Genomic DNA, 25443 nt, shown 5'->3' on the forward strand with positions numbered 1-25443 from the left:
GGAGGAGGGGTCTTGACCTATACATGGCGGCCGAAAGGGTTACGTACAAGGCGCAGGGTTGCCCCAAAAAATTTCGTAGGGTGTGGTCCCGGTGGCGGAAATATCATGGCCTGGAGGGGGGTCTCTAGAGAGGTGGCTGAGTGGGGGGGTCCTGCACGGTTCGCAGAAGGTGTGTACAGCCCAGGGGCAAGGGTGGAGGTGTATACTGAGGACGATGGTGCCAACCAAAGAATAATTATGGAACAGGCTCCTTGTGTAATGAGAGAGAGGGAGGGGTGGCTGGTAGGCAAGGTGGGTGTGTTGACCGGTGCTGACCTGTTTGGTTGTTTTTATTTTGTGTTCAGAAGAAAACCAAAAATGCCAATAAAAAGGTTTAAAAATAAAAAATAAAAAAAAAAGGACTGATGAGACAGACACCTCGTGGTCATGTACAGAATTGGTGAACACATTGAGAAACGATGAATTTATATAAACAACTATGTGAAGCGTTATTTTTTTTTAATAAAAGAAAAAAAAATTAAAAAAAGATAGATCCCATGTCTATGGTATCGTTTGACTGGGGTGGGGAGTAGTTGTTCAGAAGGAACTGGCAGGGTCCTCATCCATCCCTGCCGACTATCTGCTAGGAAATTATCTGAAGACTTCCCCTTGGGCTGAAGTCAAACTGAAGGCCCATGCAGGAATGCTAGGGATCCCAGACTGGGTTTCTGTAAAAACCAAAGTGCAGAGTGAAAAAGAGATGCTGGATCCTGAAGGAGTCGACCAGCCTTCCCAGAGAAAAGAAGATTGCGTGACTAGCTTCCAAACAGATTTCAGGTCAGAACCCCTCTTCTCAGAAAGAGGACCCGTCAGTCCCAGAGGGAGCTGAGCCTGAGGAGCTGGGCCTTACACGGCAGAGCTCTTGGGCCCATGGGGACCCTCTAGGAAGGATCTGTGCCAGGGACAAAATACCCGTCCCACTCTTGAAAGACTGAGGCAGTAAGCTGCTGCACAGGAAAAGGGAGGTATCACTGTATCTCACAGGGGATATTGGGAGGTTGGGCTCCTATACACCGAGGCCAGAGACCCCAAACCTGGTGCAACCAGGAGAGTGGTAGTACCTCAGACGTTTAGAGAGTTCCTCGTAACTTTGGCCCATGATATCCCCTTAGCTGGGTACCTTGGTCAGGATAAACATGGAATAGATTAGTCAATCACTTCTACTGGCCAGGGATGTCCCAGAAGGTGAAGGACTTTTGTCAGTACTGTGTCTCCTTCCAAGCCAGTGGTAAGGCAGGAGGCCACCTGAAGGCCCCCTAAATTCCACTTCGTCGTTGGGGTACTCTTTGAAAGGATAGAGGTTGACATTGTTGGCCCCCTAGAACCTCAAACAGCCTCAGGGAACAGATATATTCTGGTGATAGTGGATCATGCCAATAGGTATCCTGAAACTATTCCCCTTACGTCAACCACTGTCCCTGCAGTGGCCAAGGCCCTCCTTTGTATGTTTATCAGGCTTGGTTTCTTAACGAGGTGGTGGCAGACAGACAGAGGTACAAAGTTCATGTCTGCATACTTAAAGCACATGTGGAAGGAGCGTGGAGTGACTTACAATTTCACTACCCCATAACACCCACAAACCAATGGCTTGGTTGAAAGATTTAACCAGACATTGAAAGGCATGATTGGTGGACTCCCTGAAAAACTCAGAAGGAGATGGGATGCCTCCCTTCCATGTCTGTGTTTGCCTACAGGGAAGTGTCACTGAAGAGTGTGCCCTCCCCCTTTAAACTTCCGTTTGGGTATCCTGTTAGGGATCCACTGAGTGTTGTGAGGGAACGAAGGGAAAAACCGCTCAGAGAGCCAAAACAAGACAGTGGATTATGTGTATGTGCTTGCCCGTCGTTCTTGGATGGCAGAGTACATGGAAAAAACAAACCATAACTTTCAGGCCAGCCAGGAGCTCCAGAAGCAATGGTATGACCAACAGGCTGCCATGGCTGAGTGCCAGCCAGGGCAAAAGGTATGGGTGCTGGAGCCTGTGGCCCCTAGGGCCCTCCACGATAGGTGGAGTGGGCCCTACCCAGTCCTTGAAAGAAAAGTGGACGTTACCTATTTGGTGGACCTTGGTATTTGCAAATATCCCAAAAGGGTTATACATGGCAACCGCCTGAAGCCCTTCTATGATAGAGCTAATGTGACCATGCTCATGGTTACAGATGAGGGACAGGAAGTTGGGAGTGAACCTCTCCCTGATCTCCTCTCCAGCAATCTAGAAGAGGAGTCTGTTGATGGAGCGGTCTTGTCAGATACCCTCACTCAACAGCAGGTTGATTGCAGGCAAGTCCTAAATCGGTATGCTGAGCTCTTCTCTCTGAACCCTTGTCATACTAGCTGGTGCACCCTTGATGTGCACACTGGGGACAGCCTACCTCTGAAAAACAAACTTTACAGGCAGTCTGATCAAGTCAGAGAGAGCATCCAAGCTGAAGTAAGTAAGATGCTGGAATTGACTGTCATTGAACCCTCAGAGAGCCCCTGGGCCAGCCCAGCTGTATTAGTCCCTAAACCTCACTCCAAGGGTGAAAAAAAGAAATGAGGTTTTCTGTGGCCAACAGGGGTCTCAATGCTGTGACAATGACTCATGCACATCCAATTCCTAGAGCAGATGAATTGATTGGTAGGTTGGTGGCAGCCAAATATCTGAGAACCTTTTTTTTTTAAAACAGATTTTATTAAGTTTTCTGTACTTTTCATAGAATTGTACACATTGCATCGTTAATACACTTTACATAATATATTTATGCAGCTTCGTGCTATGTCTGGTATTATTAACATTCTGCGCGTAGGCCACATTATAATACAGTCCATATCATAGTCCCGTCATCTCGTGCCTGCTCCGCATCATTCCAGGCTGTATTCTATACCTTTGCCGTACCTTATATCACTGCTCAGTATCTGTACGTAAATCATATCTTTACTTCTTAGTATCCATTAACTTACCAACCCCTTATCTAATCGCTCCCTCCCCCCACCCACTAGTCCTATAACCGCATGTGATTATGTCTGAAACATGCGGGCTCTGCTGCTTCGCCATAAGTTGGCAGGGTATGCTCAGACTTGAGTCCCTTGCTCACTTTGCCACTGGATTCAAGCAAGCCTGGCTGAAGACGGCTGAAATGCCAGAAACCGGTCCTAGGAAGCTGGTTTCCGGTCCAGGGAAGACATGGCTTGGCAGTTCGGGCTGGACTGTTCCCATGAGGCACAGGGTCAGACTCATTTGCATATGGCTATGTCTGAACTGGGGTGGCAGAGTGGGCTAAAGAACGGTGATGGATCAAACCCAGATCTGTTGACTGGGTGTGATTGTTTGATTGGTTCTGATGCTCCGTCCATCACCACCCCCTTTTGTACCGCTTTGTTCGCCATAAGTTGGCAGGGTATGCTCAGACGTGAGTCCCTTGCTCACTTTGCCACTGGATTCAAGCAAGCCTGGCTGAAGACGGCTGAAATGCCAGAAACCGGTCCTAGGAAGCTTGTTTCTGGTCCAGGGAAGACATGGCTTGGCAGTTCGGGCTGGACTGTTCCCATGAGGCACAGGGTCAGACTGATTTGCATATGACCATGTCTGAACTGGGGTGGCAGAGTGGGCTAAAGAACGGTGATGGATCAAACCCAGATCTGTTGACTGGGTCTGAGTGTTTGATTGGTTCTGATGCTCCGTCCATCACCACCCCCTTTTGTACTGCTGCTTCCCAAGCCATATCTCAAGGTTATGTCCAAGTCTAGGTTGTTCGGGTTATGTCCGCAGCTCTGTAGGTCTTATTGTGTACTACTTGTCGCATTATGGGCGGCTATGTCCAGTGCTTTACAGGTTTCTAGCATGGCATCCCATTCTAGTGCTATTGGAATTTCCCGCAACCCCCTTGCTTCCTCCCTCCGTATGGCCGTACTCTCCGCACCACCCCAGCGTAGTACTACGCCATACAATGTATGTTCAGTGGGTGATGTCTTGGACTTCCACCTCATAGTGATGGCCTGTATTGCCAAGAGGAGCGCTAGATTAATGAATCTACATTGTACCTTGTGCTTGGCCGCTTTTTCTCGCAAGCCTCAAAATGCATTCCTCTATAGTATTGTGTATCCCTGTATGTGTGACCTCAGACGTGTGGTGCCTCACCGAGTCCCAGAACCCCCGCATGCGTGGACACGACCATATCATGTGCTGAAGGTCTACACCTTCCATTTGACACCTGGGGCAATGATGCTGCGTCTGTGGGAACATCTTGTCTAACTTGTGTGGGGTAAGGTAAGCCCTATGCAGAATCATAGTTTGTATAAATCGGAACTTCGCGTTCCTTGATATCTTTTTAGGCTGTTCCACGATTTTCGCCCATTCCTGGTCTTCAAGAGCCTGACCTATGTCCCCCTCCCATGCAATGCGCAGTGGGGTTAAATGGACCTTCGTGTGATATCGTATCCCCACATACAGCCACTTAACGAGAAGTCTACCCCTTCCCATGCAATATAAAGTTTTAACTAGCTCATGCGTAGGGGTCTTGCTTCTGTGGGGCCCACTGGGCTTTGATGTTTTGTGTCAGTGCCGCGTGTAATAAATATTAGGGGTGGGCGGAATTTGCGTAATTGCGTTATGCAAATCTCCGCGAAATGGTAAAAAATCTCCGCGAACACGCAGAAATTCCGTGAACACGCGGAATTGCTTGTTCGCGATGCTTTTTTCCTGTTCACAATTGCTGTTTGCGTGCTCGGGGAGAAATATATCGCGAACACGCATTTTGAGAACGTGAACAAGCAAAAATTTCGCGAAATCGCGGAAAGCAGACTTTTGAGCAATTTCGCGTTCTCCGCAGAACGCGAAATTCCGCAAACTCCGCAAGCAGAACGGAATTTACCGCCCAGGCCTAATAAATATACGTGGGCAGGCGCTCCTGCTTCTCTGACAAAATTATTGTGATCTATCAGCATCCAGCCACTGTGCTGACTCCTACGTCCAACCACGGTGCTATTCGGCACTTTGTAATTTGTCCGCCTGGCAGTGGTATACCCAGCAAGGGGATATTACCGGCATAAGCTGGAGACCTGCCTGTATATTGTAATGCCGCTTCCCAGCTCTGTAACGCCGAACGTAACAAAGTAGAAAGATGCTGTGGGGCCTGGACACGTGGTAATAACAGGGCGTGTAGGGCTCCTCGTCCTATGTCCTGTTCCGTGAATCCTATCTCCTGTAAATTACGCCCCGTAGTCCAGAAGGACAGCCATTGCAGCTGACAGGCGTAAAAGTACCCTCTGAGATCGGGAACACCCATACCCCCTGCAGCGGTATTGAGCTGCAATTTCTTTAGACTTATCAGCTGCCTGCCCGGCCCCCATATAAGCTCGATTAGTAGAGTATTCAGGAGTTTAAATCCGGCATTGGGTATCACAAGCTGTAAATTAGTGAAATAATAAAGCAGTCGCGGAAGGACCACCATTTTAGTTATTGCCGCCCTACCCGCAACCGATAAAGACAAGGTAGTCCAGAAAGCAATACTAGAGCGTAACGCTCTGAGCGCTCTGTGTAGGCTACCTTCCAGCATGTCTGTGTTCATTCTGTAGACCTGGATACCTAGGTATTTGAAAGTGTGTTGTGCGACTTGGAACTTTATGGTGCCAAATTGTAACTCTGTAGTGTCCAAATTCTCTTTGAAATAGAAGACATGCGATTTCACTGGGTTTATAGCAAGGCCTGAAATTTGCGCAAATGTTTCTAACACCTCAGCCATAGGAGCTAGGGGGGACCGAAGATCATTAAAATACAGGATTATATCGTCAGCGTAGGCAGACAATAAATGTGTGGTGTTCCCTAATTTAATGCCCATATCACTGAGTTCTGTACGCACCTTTAACGCCAAAGGTTCAAGGGCCAATATAAATATAATAATATCTGAGCACCTTTGATCTCACATCAGGGTACTGGCAGATAGTTCTGACCCATGGAGTCAAAGAAAAATCTGCATTTTCAATTCCAAGTGGGCACTTCCAGATTACTGTGCTGCACTTCAGATTAAGGAATGCCCCTGCCACCTTCCGGAGGTTGGTGAATGAAGTCCTTGCTGGATTGGAATCCTTTAGTGAAGCTTATCTAGGTGATATTGCGGTCTATTGCTACACCTGGCCGAATCACCTGCTCCACCTTGGGAAGGTTCTTGAGGCTCTGAAAAGCGCAGGCCTCACTATCAAGGCAAGCAAATGCCAGATAAGGCAGGGAAATGTTGTGTATTTGGGCCACCTGGTAGGTGGAGGCCAAGTTCAGCCACTCCAACCCAAGAACCCAACAATTCTGGACTGTGAAGCTCCAACAACCCAGACCCAAGCCAGGGCATTCCTTGGCTTGACTGGGTATTACAGGAGGTTTGTGAAGGATTATGGGTCCACGGTGGTCCCCCTCACAGAACTCACCTCCAAGAAGCTTTTGACATTCTGAAGGATGCAACGTGCTTTGCACCAGTCATGAAAGCTCCAGATTACTCCAAGCAGTTCATTGTGATGACAGATGCCCTTGAGCATGGGATAGGAGCAGACTAGCCCAAACAAATGATGAAGGACATGACCAACCTGTTGCTTTCATAGGCAGGAGACTACTCACCAGAGAGCAGCGTTGGAGTGTCAGACGGAGGCTTTTGTTGTGGTCTGGGTCTTAAAGAAGTTGAGGCCAGACCAGTTTGGCACTCGCTTCCTAGTTCAGACATACCACAGGCCTCTCAGATGGCTACAACAAATGAAATGTGAAAACCCCAAACTGTTATGGTAGTCCATATCCCTACAGGGAATGGATTTTACAGTGTAACACAGACCTGGGACTGCCCATGCCAATGCAGATCGCCTTTTCAGGTTCTTCCACTTAGAAGACGTAAACTCTCCACAGAAGGCTAGTTTCATCCTCTTTCATTGGGAGGAAGGGGATATATTGAGAAAGTGCCTCTTTTGACATGGTTAGTCCCCCACTTTTGGCCAGGAAATGATGTGATTTTGACTAAGTGCACAGGGTCTCTGCCAACCAGGTCCCATGTGCCAGAGCTCCTTCCCTAAAACTGTACTATGATTGGCAACTTCAGCCCCCCCCCCCCCCCCACAAGTCCCTAGTAAATGGTATCCCAGGTACCTATGGCATTGGGACTGAAGAGGGTCTCCTAGGCACCCCTCACCAAGGGCATGCTAACTTCCACTGCAGTCTGAATGTCTTGGTGTAGACAATAAAAGACAAAGTCGACATGGCACACTGCATGTGTGCCATGTCAAAGCAGCACTACCCAAAGTATAGGTAAGTCACCCCTCTAGAAGGCCTTACAAGCCCTAAGGCATAGTGCACTATATCTCAGATGTGGGCATATCTGCATGAGAAGATGTACTCTTACAATATTTAAGTATATTCTTAATATTGTAAGTACCAGGGAGGCCATAGAGAGTACATGGGCTGGAAACTTGACAACTCGAGATTCCCAGCACCATGATGGCTTAACTGAACACAGGAGTGTTTGATACCAGACAACACCTCTTAATAAGCCCACACTGATGCCAGTGTTGGATTATTTAAAACACGTGCTCAAAGGTGCCCTCTGAAAACCTACTAACCCTGGTGGGGTCTCGGACTGGCTTTAGGATGCCTGCCACCACCAGACATGTTTCTGGACTCCTGGGTCGAGAGCCCCTATTCCCTGGGACCAGAAACAAAGCCCATCCTGGAAGGAGGTGTCACACCTCCTACCCCAGGATAAGCACAGTGCTCGAGAGGGAAGCTTCAAAGGCCTTGCCGCCTTTGTACTGCACACCCAGCCTCTGCTGCTAGCAGCAGATGGCAGCCCCTAGTACAAGTCCCCACTTTTGGTGGGAGTACTAGGAGAGAATAGGAGGTGTGCCCCCCTTCAACAACTCCACCCTTCAGGAGCTGAAGGCGAAGTGAAGCACATTTTTAGTGCCCTCCATCTTGTAGATGGTGGGGCTTCTCCAATCAGGGCTAGGGCTATGTCCCTCACCCAGAGGAGGTAGGCATAATAGAGGGAGTAGACACCCCAGGTAAGGACCCCAATGGTCCCTACCTGTCACTCACCTGTAAATCCCCTAAATCTAGTATTTAGGTGGCACCCCAGACCCTGGGATCAGATTCCAGACTACCTACAAAGCCCAGGACGCCATACAGCCACCCCAGAAAGAAGGAAGGACCGGTGACTGACTTGGCAACAGCCCTGCTTGCCTGTCTATTTCCTTTCGCCCTTGCTTCAAAAGTCAACTCGTCCTGCAGGCTCAGCGACCTCAAAAACCTCCAAAAGCCTGCCTTCTAGAATGATCAAGAAACTCCTGTTCATAGCAGACTTGTCAGATAAGAAACCAACTTAAAAACCAAAGAGCTCTGCCTTGAGGAACCACAAAACGGCTTTTGGACCCACCTGTGCACCAAACGGCCACGGCCTGAGTCCAAATGGGCCACCAGTCCTGCAAAGGTTACCCAGCGATTCTGAGCCAGAGTCCACAGTAGGTTGACCCCTTCCGGACTCTAACTCGACTCCTGCAGTCTCAATCCTAAGACTCTTCTTGACTGAGACCTGCCCGGTAACCTGTTCCAGACGTCAAAGGACACCCCTGCACCAGAAGCCCGTGGGCCTTGGGGAGCATGACCAACGGTGTCCCTACATCCCCAAGCATCAGAACTTACCTGGGTAGCTGTGGGTTTTCTCCGTTTAGCCAGCCTCCTGGCCCGAGCCTGCAGCCTTCTTCCAAAACGGATCGCTCCCATTTATTTGAACTGGGCGCCAGTTGCTCTGTTGGCATGCTGCATCCACCCACCCTGTGTCGCTGAGTGTCTAAATTTGATGCTGCCTAGTGGCCCCCCTGTGCTTACCTGAACTCCTGGATATTGACTCCTGACACCGCTTAACTTACCTGTGAGAACCGCAACTTCAATCGTCGCCCAATCTCCATTGGTTAACATGGGCGCCTGACCCCGAATTTGACCTCTGCACCCAACCGCCCCTGTGCTGCTGGTGGTGCCCTCTTGGAACTAATCTTAATCTTGCCTGGTGTCAACCCGAAACCCTGAAGACTGGATCTGTAAGTGGTGTACTTACCTTCAAAACTGCATTCTTGTTTTCCTACATTGGTAACAAAAGGTATGGTGACAGCTAACAACGTCTGTAGTCAGGCTTACAATAGGCACATAACTTGTGTACAAAAACAGTGGAGAAAGAACACTTCTGTAGGAAAGTGCTCCTTTTTGACATGGTCACCCCTACTTTTTGGCTGGTATTTGATGCAGATTTGACAGAAGAGCACCGAGTTCCTGCTATCCAGGCCCCCTGTGCCAGATCTCCTGCCCTAAAACTGTACAATTGTTCCCCCCAATTGGAAATACCTTTAGCACCACTGTAAGCCCCTACTAAAGGATTCCCCGGGTACCTAGGGCATGGGGTACTAAAGATGGTCCCTAAAGGCTGCAGCATATATTGTGTTACCCTAAGGAACTCCTCAGCACAGTCATGCAAACTGCCATTGCAGGCTGCATGGCATGGTGCAGAGAAAAGTGAAGACATGACTTGGGACACCTGTGTGCCACACCTGCAGGCACTCCCGCAATATAGATATGTCACTCCTACAGCAGGCCTTGCAGCCCTAAGGAAGGGTGCACTATACTACATGTGTGCCCAAATTTGCATGAGAAAATATGCCCCTGTGATGTCTAAGATGATTCTTAAGTGAACAGGGAAGCCATTTTTAGCATATGTGCTGGACACAGGTATTTACCAGTTTCCAGCTACTTGATGGCTTCACTGAAACTAGAGATGTTTGGAATCAAACATCTCCTATTAATAAACCCACACTGATTCCAGTGATGGATTTATTATCAGATGCACCCATAGGGTTTCTTCGAGGTGCCCACTGAAAACCTACCAACTACTAGTGTACTGGCTGACCGGTGCAGACCAGCCTGCCATCACATACAGGTTTCGGACTCCCTGCAGGTGAGAGCCTGTGCTCGCGGAGGGCAGAAACAATGCCTGCTCCAGCCGGAGGTGTCATCTCCACCAAGCAGGATGGTTAAGTAATCAGCATATCAAGGCAGGAGGCTTCAAAGGCCTCTGCCACCTTTAATTTGCAACCCAAGGCTTTCCCAGACAGGGGAAATGCCACCCCATGCGGCTCCTGGACAAGCAGGATAAGTAGCTAGTCAGGAGGTGTGTTTCCTATTGGGCTAGTTTCATCCCTATGGTGGGCTACCTGATGTGAACACAAACCTTAGAATTCCACCGACTTGGTTGTTAGTGGAATAAGGCTCACTGGGTCAGGGTTCTGCCCACTTCCCACAGAAAGTGGTCATATATAGGGTGTAGTCACCCTTAATGCCCCTAAACTACCAAGAACCCCGGTAGACTGCCAGCCCTTCATAAATTGCAAGCAACCTCCCTTGGGGTACAGGAGCTACCCCGCTGCATTCCGCAGGCACCGAAGAAGCAGAGTCTAATTTACCGTATTGCCACTTCCCGGGCAAGCCCGATGCAGCAGCCCCACAGGAAGAGGCTCCTGAAGGTCAGATCTATCTCCCCACCCAGTGAGAGGACTCCAGAACTGTAAAGCACCAATACCCGGGGTACTGGACACCTTGCAGCAAACAAAGCACCTAAGAGCCCAATATGGACTCTAGCTAAACCGAGACCAGCAGCCGTCAAGGGACGTCAGCACCGCAGAGACGCACTTACAGAGTGGCTCAGCTGTCCTGATTTCTGCACTCTCAACCAGCGAGAACAACTGCGAGGACCTTGACGCACAGAGCCCAGCTGACCTATCCACTCTGCACCAGACTGCCCGAACCCGGGTACCAACAAACCGGCTGTGCCCCCTTGCTTCAGGGGCCCTTGTGACCCCAGCCCCCCGTTTGGAGCTCCCAGACTTGTCCCCAAGTTCCCCTCTGCAGCCTGTTTCCAGGTGGCCACCCTACTTGCCATCACTGTAGCACGCACAGCTAACGACCCGACAGCACCATGAACACTCTAGGGAAGATCACTAGTAACTGCTGGTGGTACTTTGCACCTTGGCCCCCTACAAGCCTAAGTACCAACGGAGACCCGGAGACCCCCAGAAACCGACTGCAAGCAACATATACCTTTTTCTCCATAGGAAAGCATTGCTGCGTAAAGAACGCATCTAAGTGAACCTTTCACTTAACTGTAAAAATCTGTAGTTAAAAAGTACTAACTTGATAACGAAGTTCTTGGTATCAAAATGTATATAAAAATAGAGCATACATTATTTATTCTTGAGTGGGTGTCTCATTTGTTGCCTCGGAGTACAACAAATGCTTAGCAATACCCTCTGATAAGCCTAAACTGCTCGCCCACACTACCACAAAAGACCATTTAGTAATATAATTTTTGCCTCTGTAAACCAATAAGGGTTTCCTGGACTCTTTACACAATGTGCCTCATTTTGGTCCACTATATAAAGAGCCATCTTCCCTCAACTTCCATAAGGACCTGAAACCATAACACAGACCAGCTTAAGAGCTATGGGACAAGAAATAAAGCTCACAATAGTAAAGATAAAGAACACTAGCAATGGCACATAAATGTGGTTGTCCTTCAAGGATATCGGAGTAAGGACAGACAAAAACAAACAGACAAGCCCTCAGTGGCAAGAGTTTATGAAAAAAAGGAAAAAATTCATTTTACAAGGCTCAACTAAAAATAAAAACAACAATAATAGAAGTATGTAGAAGGGAAATTTGGAGGCACAGAAGCAGGAAGCCACAGACAAAAGCAAATGTAGTAGCACATAGTCAGTATTATCACACAACCACAGCATATCTTATGCTTGAACGAATATGGATCGGTCTACAGTAATACACTGGGACATGGTACGCAAGGAGGTATAGGCGACCACAGTTATTGATGTCTGAGCTAGCATTTAATATTCTGTCCAGGTCAAAGCAGTGGACCAGCTACAGGACAAGGGCAGCAATCCAGGTTGACAAGCTCTTTTAAGCATGCTTTAATTGGCAAAGATCAGACTGTGCATTCTCAAAATGTGGCAAAGATGCATTTAAATACATTACATCTAAATGGAACTCATTTACATAGTGGTTATGCTAAATGTCTGGAGTGGATCTGGCAATCTTTAGCTCGGGGTCAAAGATGAGGCAAATGTAAATATTGTATAAGCATGGCACAGCCACAAATCAATCCATTAACAACTAAGTTTTTGCGATTGCTAAATAACATATCAAAAGCACTTTTAAATACCAATGAAAAACATGAAGAATTTTCTAAGTTCTGGGCATAACGTCTGTTCCGTCACACTCAAACAACTGTTTTTACAAAGATGCTATTACTGGCCTCCCACACACCAACAAGAAGCCACAACTTGATCATTTAAATTATGTTTTGAGTGTACTTTACAAAGGGTTTAGGTTGTTATGTGTGCAATGTAATAATCAAACTACAATAGCTAATATAACCATCTCGGACATGGTTACTTTTTATTTGGATTACTTTACTAATAATATTTTAAATTCTTCCCATTGAGTATTTCTCTCATTAGTCATGATGAACTGATTTTATGATGTGTTTTATGAAAACACTTATTTAATTTGATTTTACTTAACATACGCCCATACAGTATATGTAACATAACAAGTGTATATTAACACCGATTACCAGTAGATGCAGATGTCGAAGTACCATCAATGGTAGATTCCTAGAGAAAACAAATTCAAAAGCAAGTAAACATTGCATTAGTTACTAAATGAAACACCGTCTTACAGAGCTCATGCAGAGGGAGACCAAACAACAGTTCCAGTGAGCAGTCTTAGAAACAGACTCTGTTGCGTGGCAAAGAACATATTCGTTGCGCCTAGACAAGTCAATAGCATGCAGTTACCTTAAACTTACCAGAGGACATTGAACCAAGAACTAGGCCGTGATAAGAATCTCAATAGGATACCGTAGTCAAAAGTGAAAAATTGAGACAATGTATAATAACAGCAGGACAAGTATGTACCATAGGCTCCGAGTTTCCAACCATGTGTAGTCAAGCCAGTATATACAGCACAGAGTGTGAAAGCCACTGCAATAATATTCCCCAACCTGAAGAATAGCTATAGAGTGAGGCTCTAGTGGATTAGTGGTATAACAGCAGAGCAGCACACACAACAGCATGGTCAATCTTTTCAAAGAAATCACAATAAATGGTGTCAACATAATCCAGTTTCTTGAGAGTTGTATTAAATAGATGTGATGCTTAAATGTTGTTAGTGCTATATGCTTGAAGATTTTGTTTTGTCTTTTATGTGCCAACACGTTTTGTCCATTAAAAAAAGGGCTATATTAAGGCCGATTCTGATTATTTCTTTAATTGCGTGGACCTTCGTTTGTGTACATAAACTGCAGGGCCGTCATAAAATTAATGATGTAGAAGAGGTGTGTTTCTCTGCAAAATAAAGCAGGTCTGTATATATCACATTTTTCTGAAGATCGGTCATATTCTTTAGTATCATTTTTAGCATCCAATGTTCCCAGTTTTTCAGTTTGTATGTAGTAGTAAGTATATATTCATATTTAGTAGACAAGTGAACTGCCCCACCATCAGTGCAAAATGCAGCATAGTTCTTCCTTTGGCTTCAGTGTCTGTCTTATGCTAATAGTGAAAAAAAACACTCTGCTGTTATAGGAGCAGTCCCATTGTAAAATGTGAATGTTCTGTTCAACAAGTTTTTGAAAAAAAGCTATAATAAACCAGAGCAGTGTGGTGAAGAGAATACAGCAAACTCCAGGGTGATGATTGACTGCGAGGTCATAATTCTGTGAAGTTCACTGAAGGAGCACAAGACTCTGCCGCCCAAGGCATGTAAGAAAACTATATGACCACCCAAAAAGTCTGGTGTGGCTGCTGCTGCTTCATATCAGGCTAAGAAATGAGAAAAAACTAAGTTTAGTTTAGGAACACAGGCCTTTTTAACTGTATTCCTGGAAGGAAGTGGACCCGTAGACCTCTCTTCTACACGATTCAACTAGCCATCCATCAGTGGGCTCACTCTTTACACCGTGATATGTGTTAGATCGAGGTTGTCCATATAAATCACCACGAGCAGATGGTAGTTGGGTGGAATAAGTGGGTCTTTATTCGCCAATACACGCAGCCCAGGAAACCGTGGCGATCAGGTCCGGAGATCCCAGTACAACTGTCGACCTCCGAACACCAGAACCTGGAACATAGAATACCAGAGTATTCCGAGAGAGAATACAACAATATGTATTATTTAGGATGTATGCTGCGAACAGCACCTTACATGTAAGGCATGTGCCAACTATGGAGACAACAGCAAGTATCTGCAAACAAAGTGTAACTCTAGGTTGTCTTCATTCTGGACTTTGACATGACAACTTTAATGTCTACTGTCCCTAAGCCCTGCTCTGAATCCTTCCAGTGACCTAGGGAAAAAAACATCTACTTCTCTGCCACCAAGTTTCTGCTTTTGATGTTCTTACAGTTTCCCACCCCTTTTTTGGTTTTGCTTCATTAGCAACGGCTGAGAATGTCTAAGTTTACTGAAAGTTTAAAGAAACACTGTTGGTTTAGGTGGTACTGGGTTCCTATCACTGCCCTCAAAGCAGGATATTCACCACATCCAGTCAGTAGTTGCATGTCATCTGGATTTTAAGGAATTTCTGTGCAGCATTCCAGAGACGTGTCAGGAACATGAACCTGCTGGCTTAGATCTCTTTCCAGGTCAGTACTGGATTTACATTCAGAAGCCATACTGATGCAATTTATCCTAAATAAGAGGTAGCTGCACACACTTGACCAAGAACAGAAACAGCAAGAGCAAGGTGACCAAAGTTTGTTCAAAGATGTCTTGCGGAAAGGAGGCATCCCTGAACCACAAGGACCTAGTAGCTAAGTTGACCAGAACAAGAAACAATCCAAGAAGCATCTGTGTAATCACAGATTGAAGACCTACAGATAAGTATTTAGTACTGTGAAAGGGGTAAGCTTACATTGCCACAATACATGCATATCTGCCCTCTTCGAGGCCAAGAAGGATAGAGGTTTTTCCAAGTCCAGTGAATCGAAAATCTGGATTGCCCCTTGTCACTTTACAGATATGGTCCCCTGAAGTTATGTAATCTGACTGGTCACATATGTGGGTGACAGCTGCACTGATCTGAGAACAGTTTTTTTTTTATTGTATTTCAACTGAGGTGAATATTACAGAGTTCTAACACACAAACAAGGCTTAAACACTTGTGCCAAGGGACATCGGTGTATCTTTGATCAACTGGGTGTATCTTTGATCAACTGGGTTACAATAGCTTAAAATAATGCACTTACTTCTCTCTTCTAGTGTGTTCCTTTAACTGTAGCTGGTGAGATAACTAACCAAAGTGCCTCTGGTAGCCCTGTTTAGCCGACTAGAATGCTGAATTAGACCCAAAAAAATTCTTGTAAACTTGTGCGAGACCTGCCTTTTGGGTATGAGTGTAGGGCATTCGGATGTTTGGACTATTTTTGTTGGAACCTTTTTTTTTTTTTTATAAATATTTCTATTTGCATTTTCAACCAATACAATAACTAGAAGCATGTCACATTTGGTCACAGTCTTGCATTACCAATTATATATGGACCACATCATATAACATATCACCTCCCTCCCTCCCATGGGCTGAGCACAGCCACAGTGCCCCAACCAGTATCCTTGCCGGCAAAGTTTGATTTTTGTTGGAACCTTGGCAGCATGGCATCTAACCCACCGGGTTCTCCAGCATTGCATCCAGGGCCACTGAAACTATGAATGGATGATGTCCAATATGGTTTTAAACCCCGTCTGGGAGCCTAAGGAGAGTGTCTCAACTTATATTTATTAATAAATAAACTTCAGCTAAAGGTCGGATAGTGTGGTCAGATCCTTACTATGGGAAGAGTTAGTTAGAATCAATGGAGCTTCACACTGGCCTGGTATCTGTTACGTACACTCCACATAGATGTCAACACCTCAATTAGATTTGGGGCGAATGGTGAACGTAGTGAGAGCTTCAGCCTGGGTCTAGGTGTCAGGCAGGGATGTGTTTTGGTGCAAATCTTATTTCTTTTGTATGATAATTAATTGGATTCCACCCTAATTGGAAAGGGAAAGGACATGCTGACCATAAATTGTCTAGAACGTTCCCGTCCTTTTTTATTCAGATCATGCTGTCTATGTCAAAAACACTAAATGGTCTTCAGTTACTGTTAGATGCCTTGGTTAGCTTTATGAATGGCCTTTGGTTGGACAAGAATTTAGCCTAAACTTTCATCATGGCTTGTGGCCCTAAAGATTTGAAGTTCCGATGTCTTGCATTTCTTGAGCGAACCCCCGGTCTGCACATAGTATTTATTATTCTACTGTATTCTGTACTGTTTTCTGTCGCAAGGTTTGCTGCTGTGCTATTTTTGCTGTAGCTGCAAGGGGACTTGGAAGGACAGTGTGATTATTGTTACAAACTCTGCACTTAGCACTTTTGTTGATGGTACATATTTATAATGCATGGTTTCTTTATTAAAACGAAGGTAGGTTGGTGGAGGGGGGAGGGAGCTCAACAACCGGGACGGGTTCGGAGGGACTGCAGGTGGGGGCAACCAACAAGGCAGGTCAACTGTGGAACAAGGGAATGAGGGATGGCGGGAGCAACACGCTGTCAGGAGAAGTACACAAGGGAACCAGCTGAACAAAGGGGTGCGTGAAGGGAATAAAGCAATACGGACAACGGGGGCAGAGGGGAAAAAAGTAACATGGGCAAGGATGACAGGGGAATAAGAACAAACCAAACAGTATTTCAATAACAGTGCATCAGAGGAAGGACAGCAATCAAGCTGAGTCAATCATGCAAGAGCCAAAAGAAGAGAAAGTGAAGCCAGGAAGCACTGGCCAAATAGAAGGTAGCAAATAAGAGTGACAATGCAGCAGACAGATGGTAAGCAATGGGTCGAAGCGCAAGCCCCTTGTTGTATACCATACCTCTAACAAGCGAAAAGAGCGCATGTGCTCTCGCAAGCGAGACCAACAAATGAAAACTTTGCAGGCAACTGAAACATTGTTAAAATTGCCATTCCCAGGATAGAGGCCTAACAAGGTGATAAGTACAAGATCAAGGTACTTAGCAGATCTCCCCCAGCTAAAGTTATATGTGGATGGTGACTGTAACAAAGAGCTTTTCTACTGCCTTGCTTATTATGAGACCACAATTGTTTCCTTTTCTTTTTTTTGTGTGTGGTGGGGGGGGGGGGGGGGGAGGAGGAGACTGTATTCAAGTGTGTACTCTGCACTGTGGGCAATGCCAGCCGGGGGACAAAGGAAGTAGGGACTAGGATGGGGACAAGCTTTGATCAAAAGGTATAATGCAGAGTGACCACGCACAGGTTGTCAGCATCTCCAGTGTTTCTTCAGAAGGGTCTGAGTTAACCAATACTATACTGAAACCAACAGAAAAGGGGTTTCAGCGCAAAGGTGTAGGATGTTGAGGGAGACATTATTACAGCCAAAACCAAATTTGCTGTGCTTAAATGTTGTTTGAGGAAATAACGAAGACCGTTATTAAGGAAACTGCTGGTTAAAAAAAGACTACTTCGCATGATCCCGAAAACAATAATTGGCATAAGATTATGACATGCCGGCCAATTTAAGATGAATGAAAGAACACTGCGAGAGTGATACAAATGTGATTGGAGACAAGGAAAGGAGTAAAGGTGATGATAGGTAATGCACCAAAGACCATAGAATTTAAGTCCCAAAGAAAAGGATTGATTGATAGTAAAAATAACTATTTTTATAAACAAAGGGCTTACACTTTCCAAACTGCTTCAAATGGTGGTAACAGGAATATTGGATGATTCAAGGGTTGGGAACCTACGAGATTTGAGTAAAGTTGTGCAAGCTCAGAAATCATTTATGCAAAAATAAAGCGAAGGTTGAAGAGACTGGCTACCTCAGGAGTAGAAAATGTGGGATGTGATCAACTGATCCTACCTATTTGAGAAGAGTGGCCAAAAATGATTTGCTAAGTGCTAGTGTCGATCTCACACTAAAGATGCGATTATAATGTGTTAGACCTGGCATTCTTGGTGTGGGTTTCCCCCTCCTTTTTGCGGTCAGATATCCTGTTTTGCTGACTTAAGTTTTGCTGGCCTTGGGGCTCTGCACACTTTACCACTGATTTAAAAAGCTTGTGCCCACTCCTTAAAACAAGGAAAGATTGGCTTATACCCAAGTGGCATATTTAATTTACTTGCAAGTCGCTAGTAAAGTGGCACTACCTCTGCCCAAGACAAATTATATTATACTAGTTGGCCTGCAGCACAAATGTTGCCACTTAAGTTTCATTTTAAACATCTATCAGGCCTGCTATTGCAGCATCTATGTGTGCATTTTAAACTGCTATTTCAACCTGGCAAACAAAAAAAAAAAATCCCAGGCCCAAACCTTATTTTGTAATACATATAGGTCACTCCTAGGGTAGGCCCTGGGTAGCCCAGAGAGTAGGGTACACATTTTTCACTAGTGCGAAGCCTACCTCTTCCACGTGATAACATTGGAGTCACTTTATTACATTTTATAAGTGTGATTTCCAAATGGGAGCAGGTACAAGTACATGTTTTGTATCTTTGGAATTGAAGTTAAAAATCCTAACTTATGGGAAAGACAGATTTAAATTACAATTTTGAAAAAATACAAATTTTAGAACATTGGCATTTTCCTGCCTTAGCCATTTGGTGCCTACAGGCTGTCCTGGGTCACTTGGCTGGGTGTAGTTGACAACTGGCTTTCGTGTAGCCCTCCTAGACAGTCACACACAATAGGGAGCTTAGTGGTACCTGAATGGGCAAGCACTGGCAAGATGGGAGGGAAAAGCTGGACCCAGCCCCACTTACACTTGAATAGGCCGTATCCTGTCTCCACACAAACAGATACATACCCCCTGTAGTTAGCCTGGAGGCAGGGCGCCTGTGTACTTTAAAGTTATGCTTCGAGAAGCTTCTGCCTGCTTCAGACGCACAACTGGGTACAGACCTAGTTTAGGACACCCCCCGCGCCGCACGGCCACCAGCTGCTGCGTGTGCCTCCAGCCTGCCTGCCTCGCTGCCCCGGCTGCCGCCGCGTGACCACGCCCCCTGCCACCGAGCGGCGTGGTCCGTGCTCGCCTGACCTGCAGGCTCCTGGGCCCCGCTTTCTTGCCCTGTGCCCCTGTATTTATTGTATTGTATTGTAAATTTGTATTTCTGTAGTGCCTGTTTGCCTGTTTTCTTGTTGCCCCAGTCTCTTCCCTCCCCGCCACCGCCGCTAACCACGCCCCTTTTCTCCTTCTGTACCCTCCCCGCTCCCGCCTCCCAGCTGCTCCGCCCCCCTCGCACTTGGCCATATATGGCGACCATGCGACGCAGGTGAGTGTGACCTAGTTTAGGACACCCCCCGCGCCGCACGGCCACCAGCTGCTGCGTGTGCCTCCAGCCTGCCTGCCTCGCTGCCCCGGCTGCCGCCGCGTGACCACGCCCCCTGCCACCGAGCGGCGTGGTCCGTGCTCGCCTGACCTGCAGGCTCCTGGGCCCCGCTTTCTTGCCCTGTGCCCCTGTATTTATTGTATTGTATTGTAAATTTGTATTTCTGTAGTGCCTGTTTGCCTGTTTTCTTGGTGCCCCAGTCTCTTCCCTCCCCGCTCCCCGCCACCGCCGCTAACCACGCCTCTTTTCTCCTTCTGTACCCTCCCCGCTCCCGCCTCCCAGCTGCTCCGCCCCCCCTCGCACTTCGCCATATATGGCGACCGTGCAGCGGTCACGCACAGCGGGCGCGCAAATTGTGCGCCGAAGGCGCGCCAAAGGTAAGCCCGTCTGCGCCCGTCCGCGCCTGGACCGCGCCCAGTGCCAGGACCCCTGGCCCCCACAGACGGAAGACGACCCGATTGTCCTACAACGCCACCGAACTCAGCGCACTCCACACCGGCGGCATCCCTGAATGTTACCGAGCCACCCCGAAGCACACCCACGGACCCTTCAGCTGCCACGCCTGCAAGTTCACCTGCATCCGGACATGCCCAACACCAGCACCCGCCAAGCCGAACACCAGCAGCAACCACCTCAAGTGCATCCTGCTCAACACCCGCTCCGTCCACAGGCACGCCATCGAACTCTGGAACCTCCTCGACACCACAGCTCCTGACGTTGCCTTCCTCACGGAAACCTGGATGAACGACTCCTCAGCACCAGACATCGCCATCCCAGAGGGATACAAGATCACCCGGAGAGACCGCGACAACCAGACTGGAGGAGGCATCGCCATCATCCACAGGGACACCATCCACATCTCGACCAACACCGACGACACCCTGAAAACAGCCGAACACCTGCACTTCCAGATCCACACCGACCCGAAGACCACCCTCAGGGGGACCCTGATCTACCGACCCCCGGGACCACGCACACAATTCAGCGAGGACATCGCCGACTTCGTCAGCCCACATGCCCTCCCCTCCGCTGACTACATCCTCCTGGGGGACCTCAACTTCCACCTGGAGAACAACAACGACCGCAACACCACCACCCTGCTCGACAACCTCGCCAACCTCGGACTCAAGCAGCTGGTATCCACCCCCACCCACCTCGCCGGACACACACTCGACGCAGTCTTTTCATCCAGCAAAGACATCGCCTTCAACCACGCCACTGGACTCCACTGGACGGACCACAGCTGCGTCCACTTCACCTTCCAAAGAACGACAATCCACCACCACCAGCAACCAGTTGCTCGAAGAAGCTGGAACAAGATCTCAGCCGACCAGCTCGCTGCTTCCCTGAGCCAGCACCCCCCCGCCAGCTCAGCGAACCCCAGCCAGGCCGCCGACAACCTCACGAAGTGGATCAACAACTGCGCGGACGAACTCGCCCCATTGAGGACCCCGCCTAGCAGACCCGGCAGCAAGAAGGCCCCATGGTTCACCGACGAACTCAAGAGCTCCAAGAAGAACTGCCGAGCCATCGAGAAAGCCTGGAGAAGAGAACCAGCACCAGACAACACGACCGCCCTCAAGCTGGCCACCCGGAAGCACCACCAACTGATCCGCGCCACCAAGAAAACTGCATTCAAGGACCGGCTGGATAACAACGCACACAATTGCAAGGAACTCTTCAACATCGTCAAAGAGCTCTCCAACCCCAACGCCGGAAACAACGACATCACCCCATCGCAAGACCTCTGCAATTCCCTCGCCTCCTACTTCCACAACAAGATCGCGGACATACACAACAGCTTCAGCACTCAACCGACGCACGTCACAACCGAACCACCGCCCCCCACCACCAACCTCCGCGCCTGGACTCCGATCAGCACCGAAGACACCATTCGCATGATGAACTCCATCCACTCCGGATCTCCGACCGACCCCTGCCCTCACCACGTCTTCAACAAGGCCGACGCGGTCATCGCACCCCACCTACGGGACATCATCAACACCTCCTTCGACACCGCCACCTTCCCGGAGAGCTGGAAGCACGCCGAACTCAGCGCCCTTCTAAAGAAACCTACAGCGGACCCCACCGAACTCAATTATTACCGCCCCATCTCGCTCCTCCCGTTCCCAGCCAAAGTCATAGAGAAGACCGTCAACAAGCAGCTGGCCGCCTTCCTCGAGACGAATGGATCCCTCGACCCCTCCCAGTCTGGCTTCCGAGCCAACCACAGCACCGAAACCGCCCTCATCGCTGCCACCGATGACATCCGAGCCCTGATGGACAACGGAGAAACAGCGGCCCTCATCCTCCTAGACCTCTCCGCGGCATTCGACACTGTCTGCCACCGCACCCTAGTGCAGCGCCTCAGCAACGTCGGAATCCAGGAGAAGGCACTGGAATGGATCATCTCCTTCCTCGACGGAAGAACACAGAGTCTGTCTACCACCGTACAAGTCAGAGGCCACCGAAGTCATCTGCGGCGTCCCTCAAGGATCCTCGCTGAGCCCCACCCTCTTCAACGTCTACATGAGTCCCCTCGCGGCCATCGCACGCCAACACAACCTCAACATCATCTCCTACGCCGACGACACCCAGCTGATCCTCTCCCTGACCAACGACCCCGCCGCCGCCAGAGCCAACCTTCACGAAGGGATGAAAGATGTAGCCGAGTGGATGACGACCAGCCGCCTGAAACTGAACTCAGACAAGACGGAAGTCCTCATCCTGGGCTCCTCGCCCTCCGCCTGGGACGACTCCTGGTGGCCCCCCGCCCTGGGCTGCGCACCCAAACCGACAGACCACGCACGCAACCTGGGCTTCATCCTGGACTCCTCCCTCTCCATGACCAGACAAGTCAACGCTGTCTCCTCGTCATGCTTCTACATCCTGCGCATGCTACGGAAGATCTTCCGGTGGATCCCCACCGAGACCAGGAAGACGGTCACCCAGGCCCTCGTCACCAGCCGACTGGACTACGGCAACGCCCTCTACGCCGGTACCACCGCCAAGCTCCAGAAGAGACTCCAGCGGATCCAGAACGCCTCAGCCAGACTCATCCTCGACATCCCACGTCACAGCCACATCTCCGGACATCTGAAAGACATGCATTGGCTCCCCGTCAACAAAAGAATCACCTTCCGCCTCCTCACCCACGCACACAAAGCCCTACACGATCAAGGCCCGAGCTACCTCAACAACCGCATCAACTTCTACGCTCCCAAACGACATCTCCGATCAGCCAGCCACGCCCTTGCCGCCGTCCCCCGTATCCGAAGAACGACAACAGGAGGAAGATCCTTCTCCTACCTGGCCGCCAAGACTTGGAACTCCCTCCCGACCGACCTGCGCCTGACCCAAGACCACCTCTCCTTCAGGAAGAAGCTCAAGACCTGGCTATTCGAGCAGTAGCGGCACCCCCCCCCCCCCCCTCCCCCCCCTAGCGCCTTGAGACCCTCCGGGTAGGTAGCGCGCTATATAAATGTCTGTGATTGATTGATACTGGGCCTCAGACACCACCACTTCAGTATACTTCTGGACATGTGGATACTCTGCCAGGAAGAAGTACTCCTGTGCTGCTGATAGGAGTGCCACTCTGCTGGACTACTGAAGTACTGCTGCCCTGCTGTGCTGACCTGCTGCACTCTTGCCCAAGCGAGAAGTCTGGAACTGCATCTCTTGAACCCAGAACGCAGAGTGACTTCAAGGGCTAGTTAACTGGACCCCTGATATGATGCCTCAGGGACACAACAGGCTTCCAACAAACTTGTACCTGCACTTGGACTCTGCCATCTGTGAGTCTACCCAGCTAAGTGGCGCAACCCCAGTCCTGGACCCTTAGAAATCGGCTTAAGGTGCTCTGCCAGCCTCTGTGGACAGCGTCTGTGGATCCAGCGTAGCAGCACAACGCCGAGAACCAACGCATCTCCGCTGCAGCGTGGACTGGACTCGCCACAAAGACCTGCATCGCTGGCGCACCATACAATGCCTTTGGAACCGCCAATGTGCGACGCAACCTCGCCGCAGACCCTTGCATCTCTAGTCAATGGCAGCCTCGACAACGGACATCGCAGCCTCACAGCTCCTGGGAACCGACGCATTGCCCCAATTGTGCACAGCGTCCCCAACGCCAGACTTCGCATCTCAAGCCCCATCGATGGGATTCGAGACAACGAAGCAGACTCTCGCATTGCAATCTCGATGCATCGCTTCAGCTGCGTGACATCTTCGACGTGGATCCTCGCAATGCTCTGCAGACCATGAATTAAGGCACTTTGTTCAGCAAGCCTGAGTCGGCCTGAACTTGTGACTTTGTCCCAGTCTGATGGGACCAGCTATCCACAGTCCGCACTTTGTTCTTTTCGGTCTATTTTTACTACAATCTTTAAAATCACATATTTCCGGTTTTACTGATTGGAGGATTGTTGTTTTGGGCGTGTTCAATTTGTTAAAGAAAGTTCTATGTTTCTATCATTTGAAGTGTTGCACAAATAATTTATACATTGCCTTTAATTTATGCTGGACTGCTCTGTGCCAAACTATCAGAGGGTAGAGCACAGATTAATTTACTGATGGCTTGTGCCACTCCCTGACAAGGATTGCAATTGCAGTTTGACCAGGAATCACACCTCAGTAAACCAACAACCTAATTTCTTACAGGATGTATTTTACAAGTGAAATTTCTTAAGTGGTTGCTTGATTTTAATTACTTTTGTGAGCTATACTTGTATGTAGAATATCATTTTGTTTGATGCATTAGTGAGGTGGGTCATTGTGTAATGTTCCTGCCTAACCTACGCCATTGCATTATATTGGAAAATTGGGGATGGCAAAGTGGAATTAGCTTTGCAGATCTGCCTCCATCAGTTGGAAGGTAGTTCTCAGGAGTATATTAACAACCGTCAATAAAACTAGAGTCTGTTTGCAACATTCCACCCTTTTTGGTGGGTTTTAGGATAACCAGATCATCTCCCCAGAATTTATTTTTGACTCAGGTAAAATTGAACCAGGGGATTCACAAATATATATAATACGTGTAGATACCTTTTCACAAACAAAATTCATATATGGACCTTTTTACATTACAGTATCTATTTTTCGGAAACTTTCTACATCTGTATTAAAGCTTATTGTTTTATATAATTTTATTACCCATGTATTGTCTGACAAAGTTCTACTGTTTTTCTACATAGCTGTCACCTGCATGTGAAAAAGGCACAGATGAACTTCATTCCTGTACAGGACTGTTTCCTCCAACATCATGGTTCAACTGTATTTAAATGTTTATTCAATAGTACAAGGCAGAAACAATTTTGTTTATGAAGTCTATGAAACAAGTAAATATCTTTCCTCCATTTACATTTTTAGAGTGAAATGTTTTAAGAAAGAATTATGTTAGGCTTGTTTAGCGTTACTTCCAAATTCGTTTTAGATATTTAAGGCATCTCGAGTCTACAGCTGAAGGCTATGTAGAGAAAGGGTTTGAAGATTTGGGAATGCCCCAAAAAAACTACACAACTATATATTCTATTAAAGTGCTTTTACTTTAAGGATTATTGTAAAAGTGTATCTGCACCATTTGTTAGGCGAAAGTGTTGAGGACAGAAGACTAGGCCAGCTAAATTATTGTTAGCTTCATAGTACAAAACTGATAAGATACTTTTGTGACTAATGGGATCATGTTGAGAGGCTTGTGTGTGTAGGTTAAAAATGTTTTTGTATACTAATGCTAGTCACCCTTAAAAATATTTACGACAGGGTTAATTCATTTTTAAAATAACAATCACTTCAGTTAGTTGTGTTAAAGAACGGCAAATCTTTGGTAAAATGAGAAAATCACTTTTTTATTTAATGCATAATCTGCATAATCCAAATTCTAGCATAGTTTAGGTAACTGGAGCTACAGGGTTTTTCTACAATAGGATTCGATTACTAATGTGTCAGTCTTAG

The 25443-nt window shown here is 47.7% G+C and overlaps 1 protein-coding gene across 2 annotated transcripts in view; it reads right to left on the reverse strand.

The window, feature by feature from the left end:
* The window catches only part of EEA1 (early endosome antigen 1), a 603471-nt gene that overhangs the window by 523757 nt on the left and 54271 nt on the right, over nt 1-25443 (reverse strand). For both annotated transcript variants that reach the window (XM_085653202.1, XM_085653203.1), the window contains exon 6: nt 12681-12720. In XM_085653202.1, the coding sequence (XP_085509328.1) occupies nt 12681-12720 (40 nt within the window). The remainder of the gene's footprint in view (nt 1-12680; nt 12721-25443) is intronic.

This window comes from Triturus cristatus, chromosome 4_1, assembly GCF_964204655.1.
Source record: "Triturus cristatus chromosome 4_1, aTriCri1.1, whole genome shotgun sequence".
NCBI classification, from domain to species: domain Eukaryota; kingdom Metazoa; phylum Chordata; class Amphibia; order Caudata; family Salamandridae; genus Triturus; species Triturus cristatus.